The sequence below is a fragment of the Suncus etruscus genome, chromosome 19, assembly GCF_024139225.1.
Source record: "Suncus etruscus isolate mSunEtr1 chromosome 19, mSunEtr1.pri.cur, whole genome shotgun sequence".
Lineage (NCBI taxonomy): Eukaryota > Metazoa > Chordata > Mammalia > Eulipotyphla > Soricidae > Suncus > Suncus etruscus.
The window spans coordinates 20,506,255-20,530,694 of record NC_064866.1 but is presented as its reverse complement, the minus strand read 5'-3'; the positions used below and the strand labels follow the sequence as shown (position 1 = coordinate 20,530,694).

Below are 24,440 nucleotides of genomic sequence, written 5' to 3'. Positions count from 1 at the left end.
CACACACACACACACATTTGTATACCAAATGAAATGGGTCTTTGAGTTTATCTAATAAATATTAAAAAAGTAAACAAAAAAAGGTGTTAATTCATTATTGCATAATTTCATTTAGCAGTGGGTTTTTTTTTTCTCTATATCATCAGTTGTTGCTATTTTGGTAGTTTTTCAGAATTTGCACATAGAGCAGATCAAGCCAGAAAACTTGTAAATAAATAATTATCCATAATGAGTTGTTTAAAAGTTTTCACTTGGGCCGGGCGGTGGCGCTGGAGGTAAGGTGCCTGCCTTGCCTGCGCTAGCCTAGGACGGACTGCGGTTCGATCCCCCGGCGCCCCATATGTTCCCCCAAGAAGCCAGGAGTAACTTCTGAGTGCACAGCCAGGAGTAACCCCTGAGCGTCACAGGGTGTGGCCCAAAAAAAAAAAAAAAAAAAAGTTTTCACTTATGGGGGGCAAAATAGCAGGGAGGTAGGGTGTTTGCCTTGCATGCAGAAGGATGGTGGTTCGAATCCCAGCATCCTATATGGTCCCCCAAGCCTGCTAGGAACTATTTCTCATTATAGAACCAGGAGTAACCCCTAAAACCTGCCGGGTGTGACCCAAAAACCAAAAAAAAAAAAAAGTTTTCACTTATGAAATGAGTATGCATCAGATGGAGTTTTCTTCTTTCTTAAAAAGTAAGTAACTTCTTTTTTGACCACAGGCTGAGTTATCCTGGAAGCAGTCGGCAATGCATATATTTATATAACTCAGAGTGGCAGTGGTTCTTACTTCAATCTCAACTATATTTTTGCTACAAAGTGATTACCTCTGATTGTCTTATTCAGCTGACATCCTAATTATGTGGCTCATGTTCTGCTGTATTTTGTAGGTTGAAAATTTTCAAATTATAAATATGCAGACATCATATACAGTTGCTGTTTGATTTTAAATAATAGCATCTTTCATATTTAAACTCACATTTGTTAGAAAACTTGTTGATTACAAAATGTTTTTATAGATTGAAATTTGAAGACAGTCATATTAGGAATATTTATATTGGGGGTCTGGAGCACAGCAGGTAGGGCATATATGCCTTGTACTCATTAGACCCGGCCCAACTTCAATCCCTGGCATCTCATATGGTCCCCAAGCCTGCCAGGGGTAATTTTTGAGTCAGGAATCACCTCTGAATACTGCTAGGTATGGACCTAAAATAAAACAAAAAGAATTTATCAGGGCCAGAGAGATAGCACAGAGGTAGGGCATTTGCCTTGCAAGCTGCCGACCCAGGACTGATGTGGTTCCCCGTATCCCATATGGTCTCACTGCAACTCCCAAATTGTGAAGAAAATCCAAAATTTCACTCCCAACTCTCAGCCACTATTGAAAGAGATAAAGACAATAAAAAATGGATCTGAATAACCATCCACATATGACACAATTTATGCTAGTATACCTGCTGTCAGTCATTCTTTATAAACATATAGGGAATACTAGTTCACTTTTTACACTCAGATACTTCTTTCTTCATTTTATATCATTACAATCAACCAAAAACATTTTACCTTTATGGTGCAGGTCCGCTAGTGTTAATTTTTTTTATGAAGATACCCTTATGTTTCAAAGGTTAATTTTACTGGATATAAATTTTTGGATTAATATTTTGGTTTGACTTTAATATCTATTCTGGAGAGTAACCATCCACGCTAAAAGGAATGTGTATTCAGCTTTCAGAGAATGGAACACTTATATATGCCTATTATGCCCAGTTCTTTTCTTTCTCCTTATGGATTTTGAAGACAGAGGGTCAGAAGAGAGGGTCTATTCCATCTATCCAACAATAAGAAAATAGTTGTAAAATTTACTTGAGATCTGTTCATTATTTTTAATGATTCTTGATATATAAATCCCTTGATCATGAAATCCACCTGTCTCATTTCCTTTTCTCTTTTCTTCCTTTTTCTCCATTCCCTTTCTCCCTTTTCTTCCTGTTTCTTCCTTTTATTTGTCTTTGTTACAGGCTAGAAGATAGTATTCCCAAATGCTGCTGTACAATCTGAATCCGTTGAATCTGCTAGTTTCTATCTGAGGTGATGAAAACCTTGCTTCTTGCCATATTATAGATAAGGAAATTCAGGGGAAAAAAATGCATTATAACTTCTGAAAATTTCAGAGGAATTTGCATTTAATGAGCATTAGGGAACTACTGAAATTTCCTGAGCTGGAGGCAAGAGGTAGAAACTGGGAAGCTTACTTGATCATTTTAGCAGTCAGTATAGTTTCTGGGGAGAAACTAGAGAGAATATAGACTGGGGTTACCTGGGGATAAATTTAGTAACAAAATGTGCCAGTTTAGAGACCTGGGACCAGTGATACTACTAAATCAATCCCTGAGAGTACCCACATATCCAAGTGTGAATATAGCAGTTCTGCTGTTTGGGATCACTTCTAATATACTCAAAGTTTCTGATCCTCAGAAAGAACAGCTAACGTGTACAAGATGATTTCCTGCAACCAGTGTGCATGACCCTGAGCATTGATCACAATAAAGGGAATTCAAGGGGAATTAAAAATAATAAATTGAGGACTGATGAGATAGCATCGCAGTAGGGTATTTGACTTGCACATGGCTGACCCAGGACCAACGCAGGTTCGACCTCCAGCATCCCATATGATCCCTGAACCTTGCAGGAGCGATTTCTGAGCCCAGACCCAGGAGTAACCCCTGAGCGCTGCCGGGTGTGGTCCAAAACCCCAAAGGAAAAAAAATTGGGTAAGCACCATGGAAAATTTGTGTGTAAACAGACTATTCTAAGGTGGTGATGATAGGTCACTAGATTCTACATGCCAGCGGTTATCTGCAGACTGCAGAGGAGAGAATTTGCTGCCAAATACTCCAGAACTAACAGGTTGAAGTCTGATTCAGTATCTCTTTCCTGTGCTGCTTTTCCTGTCCAAGGCACAAACTTTTTATGATGATTAAGTCATACAAATATCTATAGGTAGGCAGAGAGAAAACAAGGCAAATCCTCAAAGAGATTCTTCAGGCGCCAAAGAAACCCTGGAATAGGGAAAAGGGAAAAAATAAAAAGCAAGTGTAAAATATTTCAAAAAGGTAATTAAAGGATATACAGTGGACAAGTGCTCATAGCTTACCTGGATTTTGTTTTTTGGACCATATGTTGTGCCTTACATCAAACTAGGATCAGCTTGTGTGCAAGTACCTTAATCTTATTCTATCTTATGCCCCTATTATAAATTATTTATTATTATTTATAAAAAATAATATAGAAACAAGTATATAAAAACACAGCATAATATATTTTTATATTTATGCATGGTTTATATAAAATATACATTAATATATTTAAATACATTTATAATATATAATTTGTATGCATTATTTATATAACAATTATATAAAAGTTATATATTTAAAATGTTATTTATTTCCTTCTAATGTCAATACATTAGGAAGAAAAAAAATTGAAGCAATGGAAGGCCATGTCATGATTTTAGCTTTCACTTCCTGTGAACTAAAACCATAGAAAATATGGGATAACTGCAGATTAATGAAAATATCTGAAAAAACCGTCTTTGACAAAGATTATATTTATAAGAATAAAATAAGGATATCAAGAAGAGGAGATAAGATAAAGAGATAAAGATTAAGCTATAATGAGGTACTTGATAGTGTTAAGATTCAAGTTTCTTAGCATGTCTTCTTTCTGATGAGTTCTGCTATTTCCTGGTCTTAAATATTGTTCTTTTTCTTTCATTCCTTCAGTCCTTTAGAATCTATTGCAATAATTTAAGTTTACAATATTTTTAAAGGTCATAAAATGGATACAAGTCAGATAAAGATTTTTTAAACATCTATTTTATTGAGGGATTGATACAACTGCTTATTTTTTTTTACAATTTGCTTATTCTTTTTAAATATAATTGATGTTAGACAACATATACATAAATGCCTTCAAGTGGAAAATGTGAAATATACATTATGGATTTATTGTATTTTATTAGGCAAGTTGCTCACTATAGCATGTTTAAACAGAATTATAACATTGCTTTGATAATTGACATTCCAACCTAGCCTTGTACTGAAATATACTGAAAACATATTTTGAATGCTTTGATGTCATTCATAATCTTCACCAAAGGGTTCAAGCCCAAATTGAAGTTGGTCATATATTTAGAAAGCATTAAAAACCGGGAGGTAAAGTGTTGTAAGAGTATTTAGAATATAATATAAAGGGACTTGGCAATTTTTCATTCACAGTATTTCTGGTATAAAAGATGTTTACAAATCAAACTCGCAGATGTTGGAGCAAAAGATCACATAGAAGGAATCACACTGGAATTTGCTATAATTTAGCAAACTTAATGGAAAAACATCAAGTAAAAAGAAGATTCTTCATTGAGGCTAAAAGTATGATTCATGTGTATAAAATTCAAATGAAAGTTTCTTTTAATTAGCAAAAGGGGAAAAATTTTACAACTGGCAATAGCACTAAAAGGATAAAAAGGAAATACAAAAGTTCTCCTAAAATAGAGTAGTGAAAAGAGAAAATGGGAAAACATAAAGCTATTATATGACAATGAATACATATAGTGTATTTACCAAAGCACCTTCAAAGTATACTTTACATTTTTGAATATTTAAAATATTTAACTGATGATGAATGTCAAAGGAGACATTATACACAGCTTTTTGATTAACATGGCAATTATACATAAAACTGGTTTTATTTTGCTATACAAAAAGGAAGAATTGGGGCCAGAGAGATAGCATGGGGTAAGGCATTTGCTTTGCATGCAGAAAGGTCTGTGGTTCAAGTCCCGGCATCCCATATGGTCCCCGAACCCGCCAGGAGCGATTTCTGAGCAGAGCCAGGAGTAACCCGAGCACTGCCGGGTGTGACCCAAACCCTCCCCCCCAAAAAAGGAAGAATTTACGTGACCCAAGGTTCACAGTCACAATTTTGTCAAAGTCCTGGTCAGTAGCAGGCAGAATGGGGTAACACTTCTCAAGCTTCTGATCCTGGATTTAAAGAATGAACAACTCACTATCACTTGGTGAAGAAAATGTTCCAGTAAATCTAATCATTTATTTGTGGGAGAAAAAATTCTAAAGAAATGCTGAGGTGTCAGCTGTAATTGACCATAAATCACTGACTTTACCTATTCCCAGTCACTATATACAGTATTCACTTATCTACTTAACATTTACTGCGTATATACAGCAAAACTCATAACAGGCATGGAAGTAAGGAGGATATTTGGGACAGATTCTTTGTTACAAACTTTGCTTCATGATCTAAAGACAAAAGCAAATTTTCACAGTTCTAGAAAAAGTATTAAAGTGTTAATAAATTTGAAAAAGTGTCCACAATATGTAGTAAGAATCAAGCCCTTTATTTCTTTTTAATACAGTACAAAATGATTAGTGCTTCTTGAAGACAATTTCCTAATAAACTTGGTAAATCAGGAGTTCAATTTCTGGGGCTCTTGTGAATCAGTCCCAAGCAGCTTATTCTGTCAATAAAACTTGTCATTTTTTCCCCCTTAAGGTTTTATTTATTTTTATTTTTATTTTTATTTTTTATTTTTTTGGTTTTTGGACCACACCTGGAGGTGCTCAGGGGTTACTCCTGGCTGTCTGCTCAGAAATAGCTCCTGGCAGGCACGGGGGACCATATGGGACACCGGGATTCAAATCAACCACCTTTGTTCCTGGATTGGCTGCTTGCAAGGCAAACGCCGCTGTGCTATCTCTCCGGGCCCCCCCTTAAGGTTTTAAAAGTGCTTGAAGGAGTTCTAATTATTTTTAGTCTGCATAAGTCCTGTGGTAAAGGTGGGGAATAGACATAGAGAGCATTGAAAGAATTAATGATTCTACATACATAACAAATTTCCCACAGTAATTTACCATGGTTCACTACTTCTGTAAGTCTGTTTGGGGCTGCAACAACTTAGAAATCTAGAAAGCTAATAATTGTAGAATGCTTTACTAAGAGAAGCATTATGTAAAGCATTTTATTTCATGTCTATTCTAATCTTGGTCATTCACCAGGCAAGGTTTTTTTTTTTTTAACTTTATTTATTGATTGATTCATTGATTGGTTTCTGGGCCACACCCAGAGGTGCTCAGGGCTTGCTCCTGGCTCTGCTCTCGGAAATCACCCCTGGCAGGCTAGGAGACAATATGGATGTGGAATATAACTGGGTCCCTCCAAGTTGGCTGCATGCAAGGCAAATGCCCTACTGCTGTGCTATCTTTCTGGCCCCAGGCAAGTTATTTAAATTCTTGTAATAGCATCCTCATCTGAAAAATGAAAGTAAAAATTCCTTCCTCGGGAATTAAGAAAAACAAAGAAAAATATATTTGGAAATGCTGTCAATCGTAAAATCATGCAAAATTTTGTAGAGAAATGTGATGAATTTAAATGTGATTAATAATTTGAAAGGATACTTAAAGAGCCTGGCACATATATACTTAGTAAGGATTCCATTCCATTCTTACTTTCTTATAATTTGTTCTTAGGAAATGGTTCAACAGAAATCAACAGATGCCATCATCAAAATGACTCATTAATTTGGCTTTTAAATACAGGTGAACTTACTTCTATACAAATACTTTTTTCAGAAATGTAAGTTTTCATTTTATTTTAATCTGTCTTGACTATATGGTGGAAATCTGGAGCATCATGGTTCTGAGGAATGAAGTCTTGAAATAATCTCTTCCATTAATAAAAACAAAATATTTTTCAAAGAATAAAGTAATCTCTTGGGCAAAGTTCTGGGTTGGAAAATAATTAGTTTGAAAAATGTCAGAAAAATGTTTTCAAAGTAATTTTTTAATAAAATGTTGAAAGCAGCAATTTAGCATTTTGAATTCTGTAACTCTTCAATATTTTGCCCAATAAGATTTATTCTGAGTAAAAATTTTATGCCCAATTTTGTATGGTTCTGAGAATAATCTTAAAAATGCAAAGGCTTTCCAGGGACTTGAAACTACAATTGGAAGAATGAAATGATATAATCTGTGAATTAACCAGGTTTCTAAGAAAAATACATAAAATTAAAAAAAATAAAATAATGTTTAAGTTAGATTTAACCGTGGACAATCAATAGAAAAAAAAAAGCTAGTCACAGATTAAAATGCACAGAGATCATCAGATTGTTATTTTTAATCAGGAATTAGCTTTCTAAGAGTAAAAAGTAAAAAAAAAAATTGTATTTTTCAGAAAGAATACCATGGAAATAATATGCTAAGCTTCAATAATTAGATATGAAAAATGAGAATGAAATTCTATAAAGTGCTTTAATGTACCAAAAATGGAAGTTAGAGGCTTCTTCATCACATTTACAGAAAGGCTGATATCAGACTTTAGAGGCAGAACAGTAGACAGAAACAATCTAGACTTGGAGTCAGAAGTCCTGAATTGTTGTTCAGGCTTGAGCTCTATAATCAAAAGTAAACAACAATTTTTCTAGACTTCAAATTTTCTCATCTTTAAAATGAGAGGCAGAAGGACTAGGTGTGAATTTTGAGTAGGCAATGACAAGTTTTTGTTTATAAATCCTATCACTTGATAACAAGATGATGCCATACTCATGATCTCTATAAAATGGATTATTCCACTGTAGATAAAAGGGAATTCTAATTAATAGCACTTGAGTCAATGATTTTGCTGATTTAACCACATGAATTTTGAAATTAATAAGTTGGCTATTTTACATATGGCACAAAGGTCACAGTATAATGTTAACTGGTGTATATATGTAGGAAAATCATACTAGTAGTAACAGCTAATGCCATTTCCTTGTGCCTCTCCAGAAAACACTATAGGATGACAGTGAGAGTTACACTTCATAAAAGTAGACAAGGTGTCAGAGAGCAAAGTGAAGAAAATATACATATATTAAACTATCTGATACTAAATTAAGTTGTAAAACACAAAATTAGCACCAGTATATTTGTTTAGAAAAGTTTACTTAGGTAAACATTTTCTGAGAATGAAAAATATGTTCTCAATATTTTTATTTTGAATATTAGCAGTTAAACTCAGCTATAGATTTTTTTTACAAGAGTTTAACCAACTATAGGGACATTAAAGATTTATTTTAATAATAATAATCAGGTAGTATGCTCAGTAAAATTATCTTCTTTAGTATTACATCTGTGCCAATAAAATTATCTAAATATTAAAGAATTGCTTTTCTCACTAATTTTTGTATTGCTCTAATCATTAAATACATGAATTTAATGTATGAATGTTACTGCCCAGCCTGCTTAGTGTATGGGCTGGCAACCTCTTGTATAGGTGAAGTATTTACTTTGTCAGGTTAATACATTGTGTAGTCTGCTTTGTCAAAAAAACACCAAAACATTCATTCATGTAATGACAGAATGATAAAGTAAGATAAACAAGAATATCTTGACAAAAGCATTTGGAATGAAGGGTTCAGTGAAAGGAAAAACTGGACATTCAAATTGCACTGTTGTACAGACCAGGACAAATAGGATTTCTATATTAGTATAATTATGTTTTTTCATTTTGTTTTTTATTTTTGGCAGCTTCAAGCAAGTGTTTTATGCTGTCCTACCTCCCCTACCAGACTTATAGTTTTTAAAGACCCACATCCAAAATCCCTGCTTTCACAAAGAACATGCCAAAATCCACAGAACATCCCAGAGTTCTAGCAGGTTTTGTAGTGGCTACAAAAGCCCAACCAATGATCTACACAAAATGAAAGAACAGAATCATTAATGGATATTTATTCCCTCTCAATGAATATTTCATTTAAATACATGTCATATGGGAATTCTTGCCTAACATTAAATAAAAATGCCTTTGAATACTTCTTAATCTTCAACAAACAGAACACTGACAAGAGTATGGCAGTTCTCAGTAGTTTAGAAAGTCCTGGTGAAAATAATCTAGTTTTCCTAATGAGAGATAGTTTGCACATTGTACATTGAACACAGGGGAAATACTAAAACTTTGACAAAAACAGCAATGATTTCTGTCATATCAGTGAAAAGTGCTTATCGTTTGCCTTGATTCTAATTGCTATCCAACAAGGTTGTCCAAGAACCACAACAGTTTTAAGTTAAAAGATAATGTACACTATGACAAAATAAAGTACAATGAAAAATGTATTTCCAGACCAATATTTCTTCACAAAACAGAGAATACTTGAGTAGAATGTTCAAAACCTAATTTCAAATAGCAATTTATTTTCTAAACACACAAGAACTTAGAATTCAGCATAGTTATTAGTTTCTAAGATCCCTGGTTGAGGAAGAGTTCTATATTTTCATATTTATTCTATAACTTTCAATAGTTTCAAATTCGATAAAATGGGTGCTTTAGAATTCCTGAAAGTAACTGTATTATGTAATGCTTACACACAAAAAAATCAAATTGAATATCATGATATTTGAAAATTAAAAAATATCACTACTATTTTTTCTTCATTCTACATTGATTTTCTATTTATTAAAAATGTCCAGGGGATGGGCCCGGAGAGATAGCACAGCGGCGTTTGCCTTGCAAGCAGCCGATCCAGGACCAAAGGTGGTTGGTTCGAATCCCGGTGTCCCATATGGTCCCCCGTGCCTGCCAGGAGCTATTTCTGAGCAGACAGCCAAAAGTAACCCCTGAGCACCGCTGGGTGTGGCCCAAAAAAAAAAAAAAATGTCCAGGGGCCAGAGCGGTGGCACAAGGGGTAGCGCTAGCCTAGGACGGACCGTGGTTCAATCCCCCGGTGTCCCATATGGTCCCCCAAGCCAGAAGCAATTTCTGAGCACATAGCTAGGAGTAATCCTTGAGCGTCACTGGATATGGCCCCAACCCCTTCCTCCCAAAAAGTCCATAAAACAGCAGAGGGGTGATTGAACAGATAGCACAAGATTAAAGCACTTGCCTTGCACACAGCAGACCTAATTTGATCCCTGGTATCACATATGGTTCCCCAAGTGCAATCAGGAATGACCCCTGAACACAGAGCCAGAAGTAACTGAGCACTCGAATCCCACCACTTCCCTTGCCCCAAAATAAAAATCTTGGGGGGGATAGGGGGAAGGAACAGTTTGGACAGACAGAACTCTAAAGAGATTTAAATTTTAGATACTTTATAAGTGAAAATATCTATAAACATATATGCAAATTTTATAATAAAACTCCACAGTCATTTAAGTGATAACTGAATTTGATTTAAAAAGCAAAATAACATTGTTTATTTTTATGATAAAATGGAGAAAAATTTTTTTACATATCTCAACCTAGAATGGGAGTACACAAAAAGACAGTCCGTATATAAAACTAACAAGTCTTAGTTGTACACATTACAGAAGATCCATTTTAAAAAAAAATCTATGACCCCATTGATGGTACATTTCAATGCTGGCACATTTTCTGATGCAAAGGCACTTGGAAAACCCAATATGGTTTGGTTCATAAGTTTGCAAGGTACAAACAATTTTACAAACATATGATTATACTGAAGAACGTCAACAACTGTGACATTACATATAAAACACATTTCTTTTTCTTTTATTATTTCTTTTATAACACTGGTTTTGTGGGGATGAAAAGAAGTGGTTTCCAGAAGTTCAATGAAAGACATTCCAGATGATTTGAGGAACACAATCTGAATTTCTTACTGAATAGGATGAGAAGTATCAATAATCTGAAATGGATCACGTAATCAAACAAAAACAAAATCCTGAGCCAAAGCCCTCAGAAATCAAAGTGGTTGAAGGGAAGAGTCCAAAGGAAGAGACCAAAGCTTAGGAGAGATCCTCTTAATCCTGATTTGGCTGTGGACTCCTGAGAGAGCACCACTGACCCACTCTACCTGGTGTACTTGGTGCTGAGGAGTTGTAGTGATTTCTCTGTTTTAAAAAACTGTGTACAATATTTTAGATTGTACAGTACCAATAAAATTAGGTCCACAACAAAGCGTAATTCCTTTTCATTTGTTAAACGGCTGCAAAGTCAATCTGTACGTAAAGCTGTCTCACTCCAGCCTAAAAGGATTTAAAAAAAAAGAAAATTAGAAAATCCAATAATAACCGATTACATATTTCAGAAAATAAGAAACATTCATAATTCTGGATAAGACAGATAAAATATACTTTTCTATTATCTCTAAAAAATAAACCTTCATTTATTACCATAAATGTGAACCATGCTACTGATATTTTAAGACATGGGACGTCTCATCTATACATGAGGATACACTAGTACTTAACTGCTAAGATCATGAATTAATCCAGACTAACTCCTCCCGTAAAAAGTCCTTTGTAAACATTTAACAAGCTACTAGTTAAGTGAAACCAGCTATTAGTTATTTAGCCATTTTATAATCTAAGTTCTCACTTCAATTTTGGATTTAAGCTTAATACTCAAAGACATTTTCTCAAAATTGCCTGATCCCTCCTGCATTTTTTTTTTGTTTTTATTTCCTTTTTTTCTTTTTTTTTTTTTTTCATCTCTTTTTTCTCTCTCTTAAAACCATTTTTAGTGTGTTTTGGGGTCACATCTGACAGCACTCAAGGGTTACTCCTGGCTCTACGCTCAGAAATTGCTCCTGGCAGGCTTGGGGGACCATACGGGATGCCGGAATTTGAACCATCATCCTTCTGCATGCAAGGCAAATGCCTTACCTCCATGCTATCTCTCCAGCCCCTCTTAAAACCATTTTAAACACATTCTTCCACCTATCACCTCTCAAATCTCTTCACTAAGAAGTAGAGACAGGGCTTCTTCTACTCAGATATTTCCTCTGGCTCTGAGCTTTTGGAAAATATTCACTAAAACCTTTCTGTCTCCTTTGTTGGCTTATTTCCTCCTAATCTTTAATATGAAACACTGAAATTACCATAGACTGAGTTCTCATATCTTCATTTTTCTCTTTGCTACCTAATCTAATGTCCTTTCAGACTATATGCTCGCCCATTTGTATTTTCAGAGTAGAATCTCTTATCTACTTTACTGTTCAATTTGGCCAATACTATGACATAACCAATTTGAACAATATTCCTCTCCTCAAACCTTCCAGAATACATTCTGGAATGTATACCCTGGTCATAATTGCTAACTCTAAGATTTTTGACTTTTTTTACACATGCTAGCAAAACATATTGTCCTACTTTCAAAATAATGCAAATCCAGTCCCCTTTCTATTACTCCCAAATTTGTGAACCTCACAAGAATTTTCTTTCTTTCTTTGACACTGGTTGGTCTATTTCAGCAAAGGAACAAGAGATGGAACACTCCCCCCACCCACATATATGCACAAACACATTCCTATTGCCTCTGATCTCATACTTAGTTTTCCCTTTGTTTACGCAGTTTCATCCACATTAGCCCTTCTGCCTAGAAGAATGTCCCTTATGACAGTTCTTTTCTCCTCAGCTGGCAGTGAGATCCAGTGATCAGTGCATTTATGATCACTGATTAAAAATGCATTTAATTCACTTGTCCAACAAATACTCTACTCACATCATAAAGTTAGGTATAACATAAAGTTCTTGGTATGACACTACTATCCTTTGGAATTACAAAAGTGAACAGAATACATGAAAACATTCTTGCAGCTATAGGGCTTATAAGCTACCTAAGGGTCAGGAAGGGGTGGAGATGCTAAGGGGGTATAAATACAGTATGTCAGAAAATAACTATATTGTTTATGGTATAGGGATAACTATATGGTATATGGTATAGGGGAAAAGAAACGGAGCTTGATACCAAAGATGACAACTGTCTCAGGGACTCCCACACTCCCTAAACAACTCTCACTTTCCATATACTTCGGTCGTTTCCAAGCCACATTGAGCCGTGCTTAAGAGATGTTGCTGTGTTGTGGACCAAATGGGGCCTCCTGAATGCAACGATGTGTTCTAGTCCTTTGAGCCATCTCCCTGGCCCTCCATGGTGTTTACTTTCTGCAGGGTCTGTATTAAGGGATTATTCTTACTGAGGCTCAGAGGATTAAATGGAGTGCTGAGGATCAAAGACAAGACAGCTACATGAGAGGCAAGTGCCCAACCCACTATTTTTGACTTGTTTCAATCTTGTTTTGAGGATCACACATTGTGGTGCTCAGAGGTTACTTCCTTGTTCTGCTTAGGGATCACTCCTGGTAATACTAGGTGAATTGGACATGCCTGGTGGGGATCAAATGGGTCAGCAAGGCAAACACTTCACCCCTGCCCAATCGCTCTGGCCCCATCTTCTGACATAACACTGATTTGCTGTACAGTTCATCTTATTGTCACACTCCCACTGTAATATAATATCTCCAAAATAAAAGATGTAGTCCTTTTCATAACTGATTCCCAAAACCTCAAGTAGTGCCCAACAACATGAAGAAATGTTTGTTGGATGAACTGAATTGCTCATTTCCTTCTCTGAAATAAAAATGAGCGAGAGTCAAAGCATATCACATTTCCCCTCATTTATAATGATGTTAAAATTAAGCCTATGTATTTCAGAAATTTATGTTGGTCTGATACTTGATAATAATCAACAAAACCTTTATACATGCCTCACTCAATATTACAAGAATCTCTATGAAATGTTATAAGCTATGAAAAGCAATTAAAACAAATTAAGATGGATTTTATAATCCATTAAGTCATATTTGACTTATTCAACTCTAAAATAAAGAAATTAAGAAACTTCTGAAATATTCCTCAATAGCTAATAATATCTAGAGAAAAATACTATTGTCCTTAAGTACATTATCTTAATTTCTCTTTAACAAAATTAGTAATGAAAGTAAAATGGACAAAATATTGGGTTATCTCCCCCACCACATACACCTCTAATATAGTGATGAGGATAGCAAGAAATGAGATAGCCCAAGGCTAAGTAAGGCTAATAGAAAAAACAGAGGGTAAGTTAATTGATCTTTGCATAATCATGAGTTAATTACTGGCAATGTTTTCTTCCCCTTGAGGGGTGACAGCCCCTTTAGACAAAAGCTCAGTCTAACAGCTAGTCTTTTTGCTTTATTATTTCATGCTAATGAGGCTAGCTTTAAGCAACTCAGTTTCCCATTTTCTTTCTCAATTTCCTTCAAAGCAGAGAGAAAAGTGGAATTTTCAATGAACCTTATGGTCAATATGGCCCTCTAAATTCAAACTAGGGTATGTTTGTGGGTTTGTGTTTTTTTAGCAATTTACTCATATCAAACATTTGACAAATATTGTATATCAACTCTGACTGATGTCATCAAATAGTCCACCACTGGGGTGACACCATGATTTGGCTGAGGGATTGTTCTTAAAATGAGAAAACCATGCCATACTCATTATGTCCTCAATCCAAAGACTAATGTATAGGCCATAATTTAACCAGCAACTTTAAACTGAAAAGACAGCTATTTTGAACACATGTGCACCTGTGAAAATAAATGCCACTAACTTCTAAGTGTCTCAATAATATTCATTGCTGTTGAAAGGTAAAAGAAAGAAAAGAAAAAAAGAAGGGAAAGTTTGGAAAAATAAACAGGAATATGGCTATAAGAGAGGATTCATTTGCTTATAATATCTAATTCCCAAAACCTACAGAATACTGTGACATTAGTTTCTGGCCAAACAAAATAGTATTCATCTTCACCACAATAAAATAAATTCTTGAAAAACAGTTTTACTCTTTATAGCTCCGAATGAGTAAAGCAATGAGTGATAGGATGAAATTCTAAGAATCGTAACTTGAATCTAGGTTCCTTCTATAAATTGGTGGTGATGTTATCACTTATCTTGGGAAGTTCTGAACCAAGATAGGAAGTTTTCACAGTGCCTGATACATAGTGGATGCTGAGTGAGGCTGGCAAACTACTCTGCTGTTACTCTCTCATCACCATCAAGCAACTAATGTACATATAATTTCAGATTAGTGGAGCTTTGCTGCTTCTATAGTCTATGTTTAGAGGGTTGGTTCTGAAGAATATCAAGTATAGATCATGCGATAAAGAAAAAATGGAATAAGGATATATTTCAAAGTGGGTGAACCCAATCAATATAAAAGGTTAAAGCCCCCTAGAAAATATGAAAAATGCATAAAAAGTAATGGAATAGTTAGGGAAATATCTATCTTCCCAGGAGGGGGTAAGTACATTCTCCTTCCTCCAGCAGACTTAAATTTGGGTAAAGGCTTGGGGGAGAGGAAGGAAGGTTGACGACTGGCTAGTGGTGGAGACTGAGGTTTCTGAAATGAAGAACTCCCATTTGGGTTCATGAGGCTTTTTTGGTTCCTTCCTGGGTATCTATGTTAACTTCTATTTAAGAACAGAGCACAAAAAGCTGAAGCAGGAAGCTGGAGATTTAGGTATTAAGGAGCATAACAGAAATAGGCAGAAAAGAAGACAGAAAAAAGTTAGGATTGTTATTTTAAAAGAGTACTAGTGCACATTGTGCTTGATAGTCTTTAGTGATTTGGAACCAAAGGTTAAAATGTGTAAATTTCAGGTACATGCTCAACTTTTTTCAAGCATCTTTCAAATAAAACAATGATGCTTTGGAAATTTATCATAGTTACAACTGTGAAAATATTATAAAAATAACAATTTCCAGTTTCAAATAAAAAAATTAAAAACTATTTTCTAATCTAGTGTCTCCCTTTCTCTTCTTCCTCAGATACCTCGCATGAAAAAAAAATTAGCTTTCTTATCAACAATTCTGTTTGCACACACCAAATAACTCAATTCTAACTCATGTCTTAAAAGTTAATGTGTCCTCGGATTACTATATTTTAAGACATATTCCCGCATTTTTCTTTAAAACTTAGAGGAAAAAAATAATGAAAGGCTGGGGCCAGGGGCCAAATGATCTCTGATGTATTGGCAGGGAAATAAATAAGGACAGAATTAAATATCCAAGCCAAAGTCAAAGATAATAGAACCAAGGGACCTAAACTTGAACAATCTAAACTTAAACTTAAAGGGGCAAAGGATGGTGGGATAGAATGCACTGTGGGTCCATTTGTGGAGGAAGGTCAACACTAGTGGTGCGAAGGAACCCAACTCATTGTATATCTAAAATTCAACTATAAAGGACTCTGTAGATCACAAGTGTTTCAATAAAATAAAATTTAAAAATAAAAAAGTTAATGTGTCCTTCCCCAGTTCAATCCTTGGCCCTGCATCTGGCCCATAACAACATCCTCTTTGGCAAGCACAGTAAAATAAATTTTATTTAAAGTTAATGCAAAGGGAAAATTAGAAAGAAGAGTTGTTATTGTTTGCAGGATTTAAAAATATTTTTGTTTGTTTTGATTTATTTTGGTAGGGCGTTGGGCCACACCTGGTGGTACTCAGGAGTTACGCCTGGCTTAGTACTCAGGGTTCATTCCTGGTAGTATTCAGGAGACCATATGGGATGTCAAGGATTGAACCCACATGGGCTAAACACAAGGCAAATGCCATGCTATCAATCCAGTCCTTCGTTTTGTTTTTAATGCCAACAGAAAATCCTGTAGTTTAAAAGATGGATTAACACAGAATTTATCTCAAAGAAACCTAAGTACTGAAGAGACTTCATAAGTTCACATGTAGTCTTTATTCATCCACAGGAAACAAACTGGTTTAGTAAGTAAAGATTATTAACAATGGAAAATAAGCACACAAAAGGCATGCCCAAAATACATTTCTGAAGTAGTAACAAATAAACCAAACTGAAAGCCATAATTCTGTCTTTGGATGTTTAAAATTGTCCTTATATAAACTATAAAGTGAACTTTTGATGTTTTTCACGGAGGAGCCACACACCATGATCAGGGATCACTTGTGGCATGGCTCAGTCAATCACATGCAAGGCAAGTTTCTTATCAATTGTACCATCATTAACTTTAAAATAAAAAATTATTATGTAACTTCTCAATCAAAAGCAGCTATAAGACACAATGACATAAAACTAAAATGTATAATTTATTACTAAAATAATCCTTCTATTGGACTTCGGAAGCAAAAAGTGTTTAAGTTTTTCTACAAGAACTAGTATTCATTCCTAAAAAATGATTTCTTTTTAGATAATTAAGCAATTTGAGTTTTACTACTTTTGATAGCATAAAAGATATAGTTTAAAATTCAGAAAACAATTAAAGCTTTTTCAATTTGATTTCAAAAAGTGAAAGTATTATTGAAAACTCCAGATATATGCCTAACATATGAATATTCATTTCTATACCATAAGAAAAGAAATGAATAATCATTTCAATTTTCCATACATTAACTAAAGCTAAAATTACAAGAACTTAAAATAATTAAAAGTTACTATATTAACTATATGGAATAATATTCTAACTTTAGGGTGATTCCGCCCCCATACTCACCACCACCACCACCACCCACTTCAGGGAAAAATGTGCTTAACCATCTTCAACATGAACCTCAAGAGACCCAGCTCTGCAAGGAATGAAATCACTGGACGGACTTGAGCTGATAAAAGGGCTGAAACTATTTTCAGAGTTTCCAAAAACCAAAAAAGCAGCTGAATAAACTTTCAATGTCCGGCATTTTAAAAGCCAAGATTTCTAGGGTTACCAGAAGAGCTTCCCTCCCCCCTTCTTCAGTTACAAATGCAGTTGTTCTTAAGCACACACCAGCTGCTTGAGCACTTCAAATCCTAGAAAATGCATTACTTGGAAAAGCATGACCAAGTGCCAAAGTCTTGTGAGACTCCAGGGTATAGGGGGATCAACAGAAGGTCATGGATATCAGGGTCTGATATAACTGGCAGAAAAATAAGATTAAAGGTGGCAATAATCTAAAATAAACAACAGAAAAATCAAAATTATTGCTAGTTGCACTAACCCTTGGTCTTAAAATAGGATAGTATGGATCAGAGAGATATAATAGCAGTGATAATGTGTCCCTGACATGTGGCTGACCCATCCCCCAAAGAAAATAATTCTGTAGTAAAATAAATGGTAACAGTATGTTGTTTAGTACTAGAGTAAGCCTCACTGTCATTACAATTTAAATGATCTCCCTGGTTATTATATATACACAAAAATGATATATTATTTTCCCAAAGAAACCTAACTATATCTTTATTAAAGAGAGATTATCTTTTAAATAAATTTATCAAAGTTGAATTTAACTAAACTGTATATTATAATCTGCTGTCCTTTTCTAAAGATGAGATATGTCTCTGTCACTGTCTGCTTATATAAACATTTTCTAAGTGTGGAAGTGCAAAATCATGGCACTTGGTATGACCTTGCAGATGAAATGCTATGCTTATCAGAGAATAAAGCAATGCATCTTAGAGGGGACTTAGTGAGCTCAGAGATAAAGAAATAAATTAAATTGGACTTTTACATTAGCCTAGTATTTTGTCCTATACAGAAGAGTAATAATTTTTACTACTGAGGTAGTTTGTGGCAAGAGGAAGAAAGAGGTTTAAAAACTTAACTAGATCATGCTAGAAAGTCTGGGCTTTATTCTGGTAGTAATAAGAAGCCATGAGTGTTTTTATTTTTTAACTTTCCATTAAAAATAAATTCAGGAGTTCGAGCAATAGTACAGTGGGTAGGGTATTTATCTTGCACAAAGCTGGCCCAATCCTTGGTGTCCCAAACAGTCCCCCAAGCATCAACCAGAATAACTCCTGAGTGTAGAGACAACATCAACAAGAAAAATAGAAATCACATGATCATATCAATAGATGCAGAGAAATAATTTGATAAGGTCCAACACCCATTCTTATTCAAAACTCTCAGCAAGATGGGAATGAAAGGAACCTTTCTCAATATAGTTAAGGCCATCTACCACAAGCCAGAGGCAAATATTGTCCTCAATGGAGAAAAACTGAAAGCCTTTCCTCTAAATTCTGGCACAAGACAAGGCTGTCCTCTCTCACCACTCCTATTCAACATAGCACTGGAAGTACTTGCTATAGTGATTAGGCAAGAAAAAGATATCAAGGGAATCCAGATAGGAAAGAAAGAAGTCAAGCTCTCGCTGTTTGCAGATGACATGAACTCTACCTAGAAAACCCTAAAGTCTCTACGAAAAAGCTTCTAGAAACAATAGACTCATATAGCAAGGTGGGAAGCTACAAAATTAACACACAAAAATCAATAGCCTTTCCATACACCAATAGTAATAAGGAAGAAATGGACATTAAGAAAACAATCCCATTCACAATAGTGCCACACAAACTCAAATATCTTGGAATCAACTTGACTAAAAATGTGAAGGACCTATACAAAGAAAACTATAAAACTCCGCTGCAAGAAATAAGAGAGGACACGCAGAAATAGAAGCACATACTCTGCTCATGGATTGGCAGGATTCACATCATTAAAATGGCAATACTCCCCAAAGCATTGTACAGATTTAATGCGATCCCTATAAATATACCCATGACATTCTTCAAAGAAGTGGATCAGGCACTTTTGAAATTCATTTGGAACAATAAACACCCTCGAATAGCTAAAGCAATCATTGGGAAAAAGAATATGGGAGGAATTACTTTCCCCAACTTTAAACTGTACTACAAAGCAATAGTTATCAAAACGGCATAGTATTGGAATAAAGACAGGACCTCAGATTAGTGAAATAGGCTTGAATACTTAGAATGTTCCCCAGACATACAATCACCTAATGTTTGATAAAGGAGCAAGAAATCCTAAATGGAGCAAAGAAAGCCTCTTCAAAAAGTGGTGTTGGCATAACTGCCTAGCCACTTGCAAAAAATTGAACTTAGACCCCCCAGCTAACATTATGTACAAAGGTTAAATCCAAATGGATGAGAGAACTCGAAATCAGACCCGAAACCATAAGATATATAGAACAACACATAGGTAAAACACTCCAGGACATTGAGACTAAAGGCATCTTCAAAGAGGAAACTGTACTCTCCAAGCAAGTGAAAGCAGAGATTAACAGATGGGAATATATTAAACTGAGAAGCTTCTGCACCTCAAAAGAAATAACGCCCAGGATACAAGAGCCCCCCACTGAGTGGGAGAAACTATTCACCCAATACCCATCAGACAAGGGGCTAATCTCCAAAACATACAAGGCACTGACAGAAATTTACAAGAAAAAAACACCTAATCCCATCAAAAAATGGGGAGAAGAAATGGACAGACACTTTGACAAAGAAGAAATACAAATGGCCAAAAGACACATGAAAAATTGCTCCACATCACTAATCATCAGGGAGATACAAATCAAAACAACTATGAGGTACCACCTCACAGTCCAGAGATTGGCACACATCACAAAGAATGAGAACAAACAGTGTTGGCGGGGATGTGGAGAGAAAGGAACTCTATCCACTGCTGGTGGGAATGCCCTCTAGTTCAACCTTCATGGAAAGCAATATGGAGATTCCTCCAAAAACTGGAAATCGAGCTCCCATATGATCCAGCTATACCACTCCTAGGAATATATCCTAGGAACACAAAAATACAATACAAAAATCCCTTCCTTACATCTATATTCATTGCAGCACTATTTACCATAGCAAGACTCTGGAAACAGCCAAGATACCCTTCAACAGATGAATGGCTAAAGAAACTGTGGTGCATATACACAATGGAATATTATGCAGCTGTCAGGAGAGATGTAGTCATGAAATTTTCCTATACATGGAATCTATTATGCTGAGTAAAATAAGTCAGAGAGATGGAGAGAAAGGCGCAGAATGGTCTCACTCATCTATGGGTTTTAAGAAAAATGAAAGACATTCTTGCAATAACAACTTTCAGACACAAAAGAGAAAAGAGCTGGAAGTTCCAGCTCACCTTATGAAGCTCACCACAAACAGAGATGAGTTTAGTTAGAGAAATAACTACATTTCGAATTATCCTAATAATGAGAATGTATGAGGGAAATGAAGAGCCTGTTTAGAGTACAGGCAGGGGTTGGGTTTTGAGGAGGGAGACTTGGGACATTGGTGATGGGAATGTTGCACTGGTGATGGGTGGTGTTCTTTACATGACTGAAACCCAAACACAATCATGTATGTAATAAAGTTGGTTAAATAGAAAAATTAAAAACAATTCAGGACTTGGAGCAATAATACAGTGGGTAGGGTATTTATCTTGCACAAGGCTGGCCCAATCCTTGGTGTCCCAAAAAGTCCCCCAAGCATAAACCAGAATAACTCCTGAGTGTAGAGACAGAAGTAACCCCTTAGAAATGCTGGGTATGCCGGGGCTGGTGAAGTGGCACTAGAGGTAAGGTGTCTGCCTTGCAAGCGCTAGCTAAGGAAGGACAGTGGTTCAATCCCCCAGCATCCCATATGGTCCCCCCAAGCCAGGGGCAATTTCTGAATGCTTAGCCAGGAGTAACCCCTGAGCATCAACCGGGTGTGGCCCTGGGTGTGGCCCCAAAATAAAAAGAAACAAAGCCAAAAGTATAGTGTAATATGTATATATCTACCCAGCACCTCTGTTCACTAATTGTTAATATTTTACCACATCTGCTTTATTTTTCTATACATAAATTTATTTTTAATTTTTACTTTTGCTGAAACATTTGAAAATCAGATAGCTTGCTACTTTACAAGAAAGTCCATCAAGGAGAATCCCCTAAGAATTATCTTCTATAATCAAACACTTGACAATGCATGAAAAAGCACATGTGGTGCCGAGATCAAAACCAGTACCATGGCTGCAGTTGCAGTTGTATGTTAGTTATATATGTTACTGTCTTAAGGATCTCTCCAGCCTCTGATACCACCTTTTAATTTATTTTTGTTTTGGAGCCATATTTGGTGGTGCTCCAGGGTTACTACTGAATCTTCACTCAGGGATCATTCCTGATGGCATTTGGGGAACCATATGTGGTGCTGAAACCCAAACCAGGGAAGTAGTGTACAAGGCCAATGATTTAACCCCTGTACTAGTCTCCGTTTCCAACACCAATACTTCTATAAGGCTTCTCCAGAATTGTTTAAGATCTGGCAGCATTCATGGCCAACCAGTGCTATTCTTAGCAGGACTGATGGGACTATACAGTGTCAGGAATCAAACCAGGGCCTCACACATGCATTTTTCATCCAATGAAGCTATCTTTCTGACCCTATAAACACTGATTTTTGGGGGGGGTGGGGTTGGGGTTACACCTGGTTGAGCTCAGAAATCACTCATAGCAGACATGGAGAACCATATGGGATGCTGGGATTCGAAACACCCTCTGTCCTGGATCAGCTGCGTGCAAGGCAAATGCCCGACCACTGTGCTATCTCCCTGGCCCCAAACATTGATTTTTTTAAAGGCATGTAGTCAGTTTCCGCTTTAGATCTATTCCGGGGTGGTAAAGACTGGCCCATATAAGGTCCAGGAATCATACAGTCTGGCCCAGGTACATGATAAATACATGTTGTCAGCAACCTCTGGCTCGTTTGCCTGTGTCATATGGTCCAGAAAAGATGCTATAAATATCCAAATGGCCTTGGCATAAAAATGCCTGCACTCTCCTATATAATTCTAGCAGTAGTGTCAACATCTAGATTATTTTCCCAGGTAATTCCAGCCAGCTAGACTGAAAAAAGAATTCTCCTTAAATGGTACTGACATGTTTTCATTCTCCCAATATAGTATACTGACCACTCTAACTTTGATTATTAGTCATAGTACTATGTTTACTTATGATGGCATTAACTGAAACAATTTGGCTGCAGGCATGTATTGGCTAACTCATGATTCCAAATAGACCACTGAAAAGAACTTTAAATAGCTTAATATTAAACTATTATAAAAGAGAAGAAATAATGGCATTGTTATCCCACAAAAAAAATTTATCAACACAGTGCTTAGCTTTGATCTAAGGCTAATAACAAATCATTATTTTTATTCCAAATGCTATTCTAGAGTTCTTGTCTTCAAGCAGTATATAAATTTCTTTTTTTTTTTTTTTTGGTTTTGGGGTCACACCCTGTGACGCTCAGGGGTTACTCCTGGCTATGCGCTCAGAAGTTGCTCCTGGCTTCTTGGGGGACCATATGGGATGCCGGGGGATCGAACCACGGTCCATCCTAGGCTAGCACAGGCAAGGCAGGCACCTTACCTCCAGCGCCACCGCCCGGCCCTTTCTTTTTTTTTTTTTTTTTTTTTTTTTTGGTTTTGGGGAAATTTCTTACAAGTAGTATAAGTAAAGGAAAATCTACATTTGCTTACAGCTCCAATCAGTACAATGATGAGATAAGTAAATTAAGAATCTCTCAAACTCGGGCCCGGAGAGATAGCACAGCGGTGTTTGCCTTGCAAGCAGCCGATCCAGGACCAAAGGTGGTTGGTTCGAATCCCGGTGTCCCATATGGTCCCCCGTGCCTGCCAAGAGCTATTTCTGAGCAGACAGCCAGGAGTAACCCCTGAGCACCGCCGGGTGTGGCCCAAAAACCAAAAAAAAAAAAGAATCTCTCAAACTCAGCTGAGATTGGAAAAAAGTTCATTTTGTTTCCTTCTTTTTTTTTTTTTTTTTTTTTTTTGGTTTTTGGGCCACACCCGGTAACGCTCAGGGGTTACTCCTGGCTATGCACTCAGAAGTTGCTCCTGGCTTGGGGGACCATATGGGACGCTGGGGGATCGAACCGCGGTCCGTCCAAGGCTAGCGCAGGCAAGGCAGGCACCTTACCTCTAGCACCACCGCCCGGCCCTGTTTCCTTCTTATTGTATCACTTATACATATAATATTTAACATATCAAGTAGTATACATGATTAAAACTAGAAGATAAGATAAATTTTGATTCTTAAAACAGGCAAGGAAAAATATCATACCTGAGTAAAAATATTATGTGTTTGGCTCAAAATCCATCTGGAATCAGCATCGGGTGCTACTATTAATTTCAAAGTCCCAACATAAACGTCAGAACATAAGGTCCAAAAGTGCTGTTCTTGTAAACTATAAACTCCTTGCAACTGTTGAACCTAAAACATCAAGGTCAGTTATTAACATAATAACCAAGTAAAAAGTGTTCCCCTCCTACTAAAAAAGTTCACAAAAACACACAGATTTTACTCTCTAGTTTGCGAAAGTGGCAGGTAGGCTATAAATTGTCAAGTAACGATAGAGCATGTCTGATGACATGGCAGGTGTTTGGGGACTATTAATGAACACATATCAGAATTTGAAGGGAACTTTAAAATTTCAAATGCACTAATCATAGAACAAATATAAATATTAGTGAATGAAGAAAGTAGAAAAAGAACAAAATAAACTGAACAAAATGAGAAGGAAAGTAGTGTGGGAGAAAAATCAATGACCCAGATATTTACCAATGACTTTGGGCCCAAGAAAGAGAGAGATGGAGGCATTTTTTATGACAATTTTTATAATTTTTCCATAACTAAAACCCAATTACAAACATATTTCTAAACATGGTGCTTAAATAAAGATGTTATTTAAAAATAAATGAATAAATTCCATCTTCTTTCTTACATCAGAAGGCAACAGAAAAGGGTGAGAGAGCTCTCTGT

At 36.0% G+C, this 24,440-nt stretch overlaps 1 protein-coding gene across 1 annotated transcript in view; it reads right to left on the bottom strand.

Annotated features, from left to right (window-relative positions):
• Window positions 1-10,024: 10,024 nt before the first annotated feature.
• Window positions 10,025-24,440, bottom strand: part of SLC30A7 (solute carrier family 30 member 7) — an 86,190-nt gene continuing 71,774 nt past the window's right edge. Inside the window, exons 10-11 of the mRNA XM_049765757.1 lie at window positions 23,742-23,891; window positions 10,025-11,025 (exon numbers count right to left, since the gene is read on the bottom strand). Coding sequence (XP_049621714.1) covers window positions 10,978-11,025; window positions 23,742-23,891 — 198 coding nt within the window. The 3' untranslated portion in view covers window positions 10,025-10,977. The remainder of the gene's footprint in view (window positions 11,026-23,741; window positions 23,892-24,440) is intronic.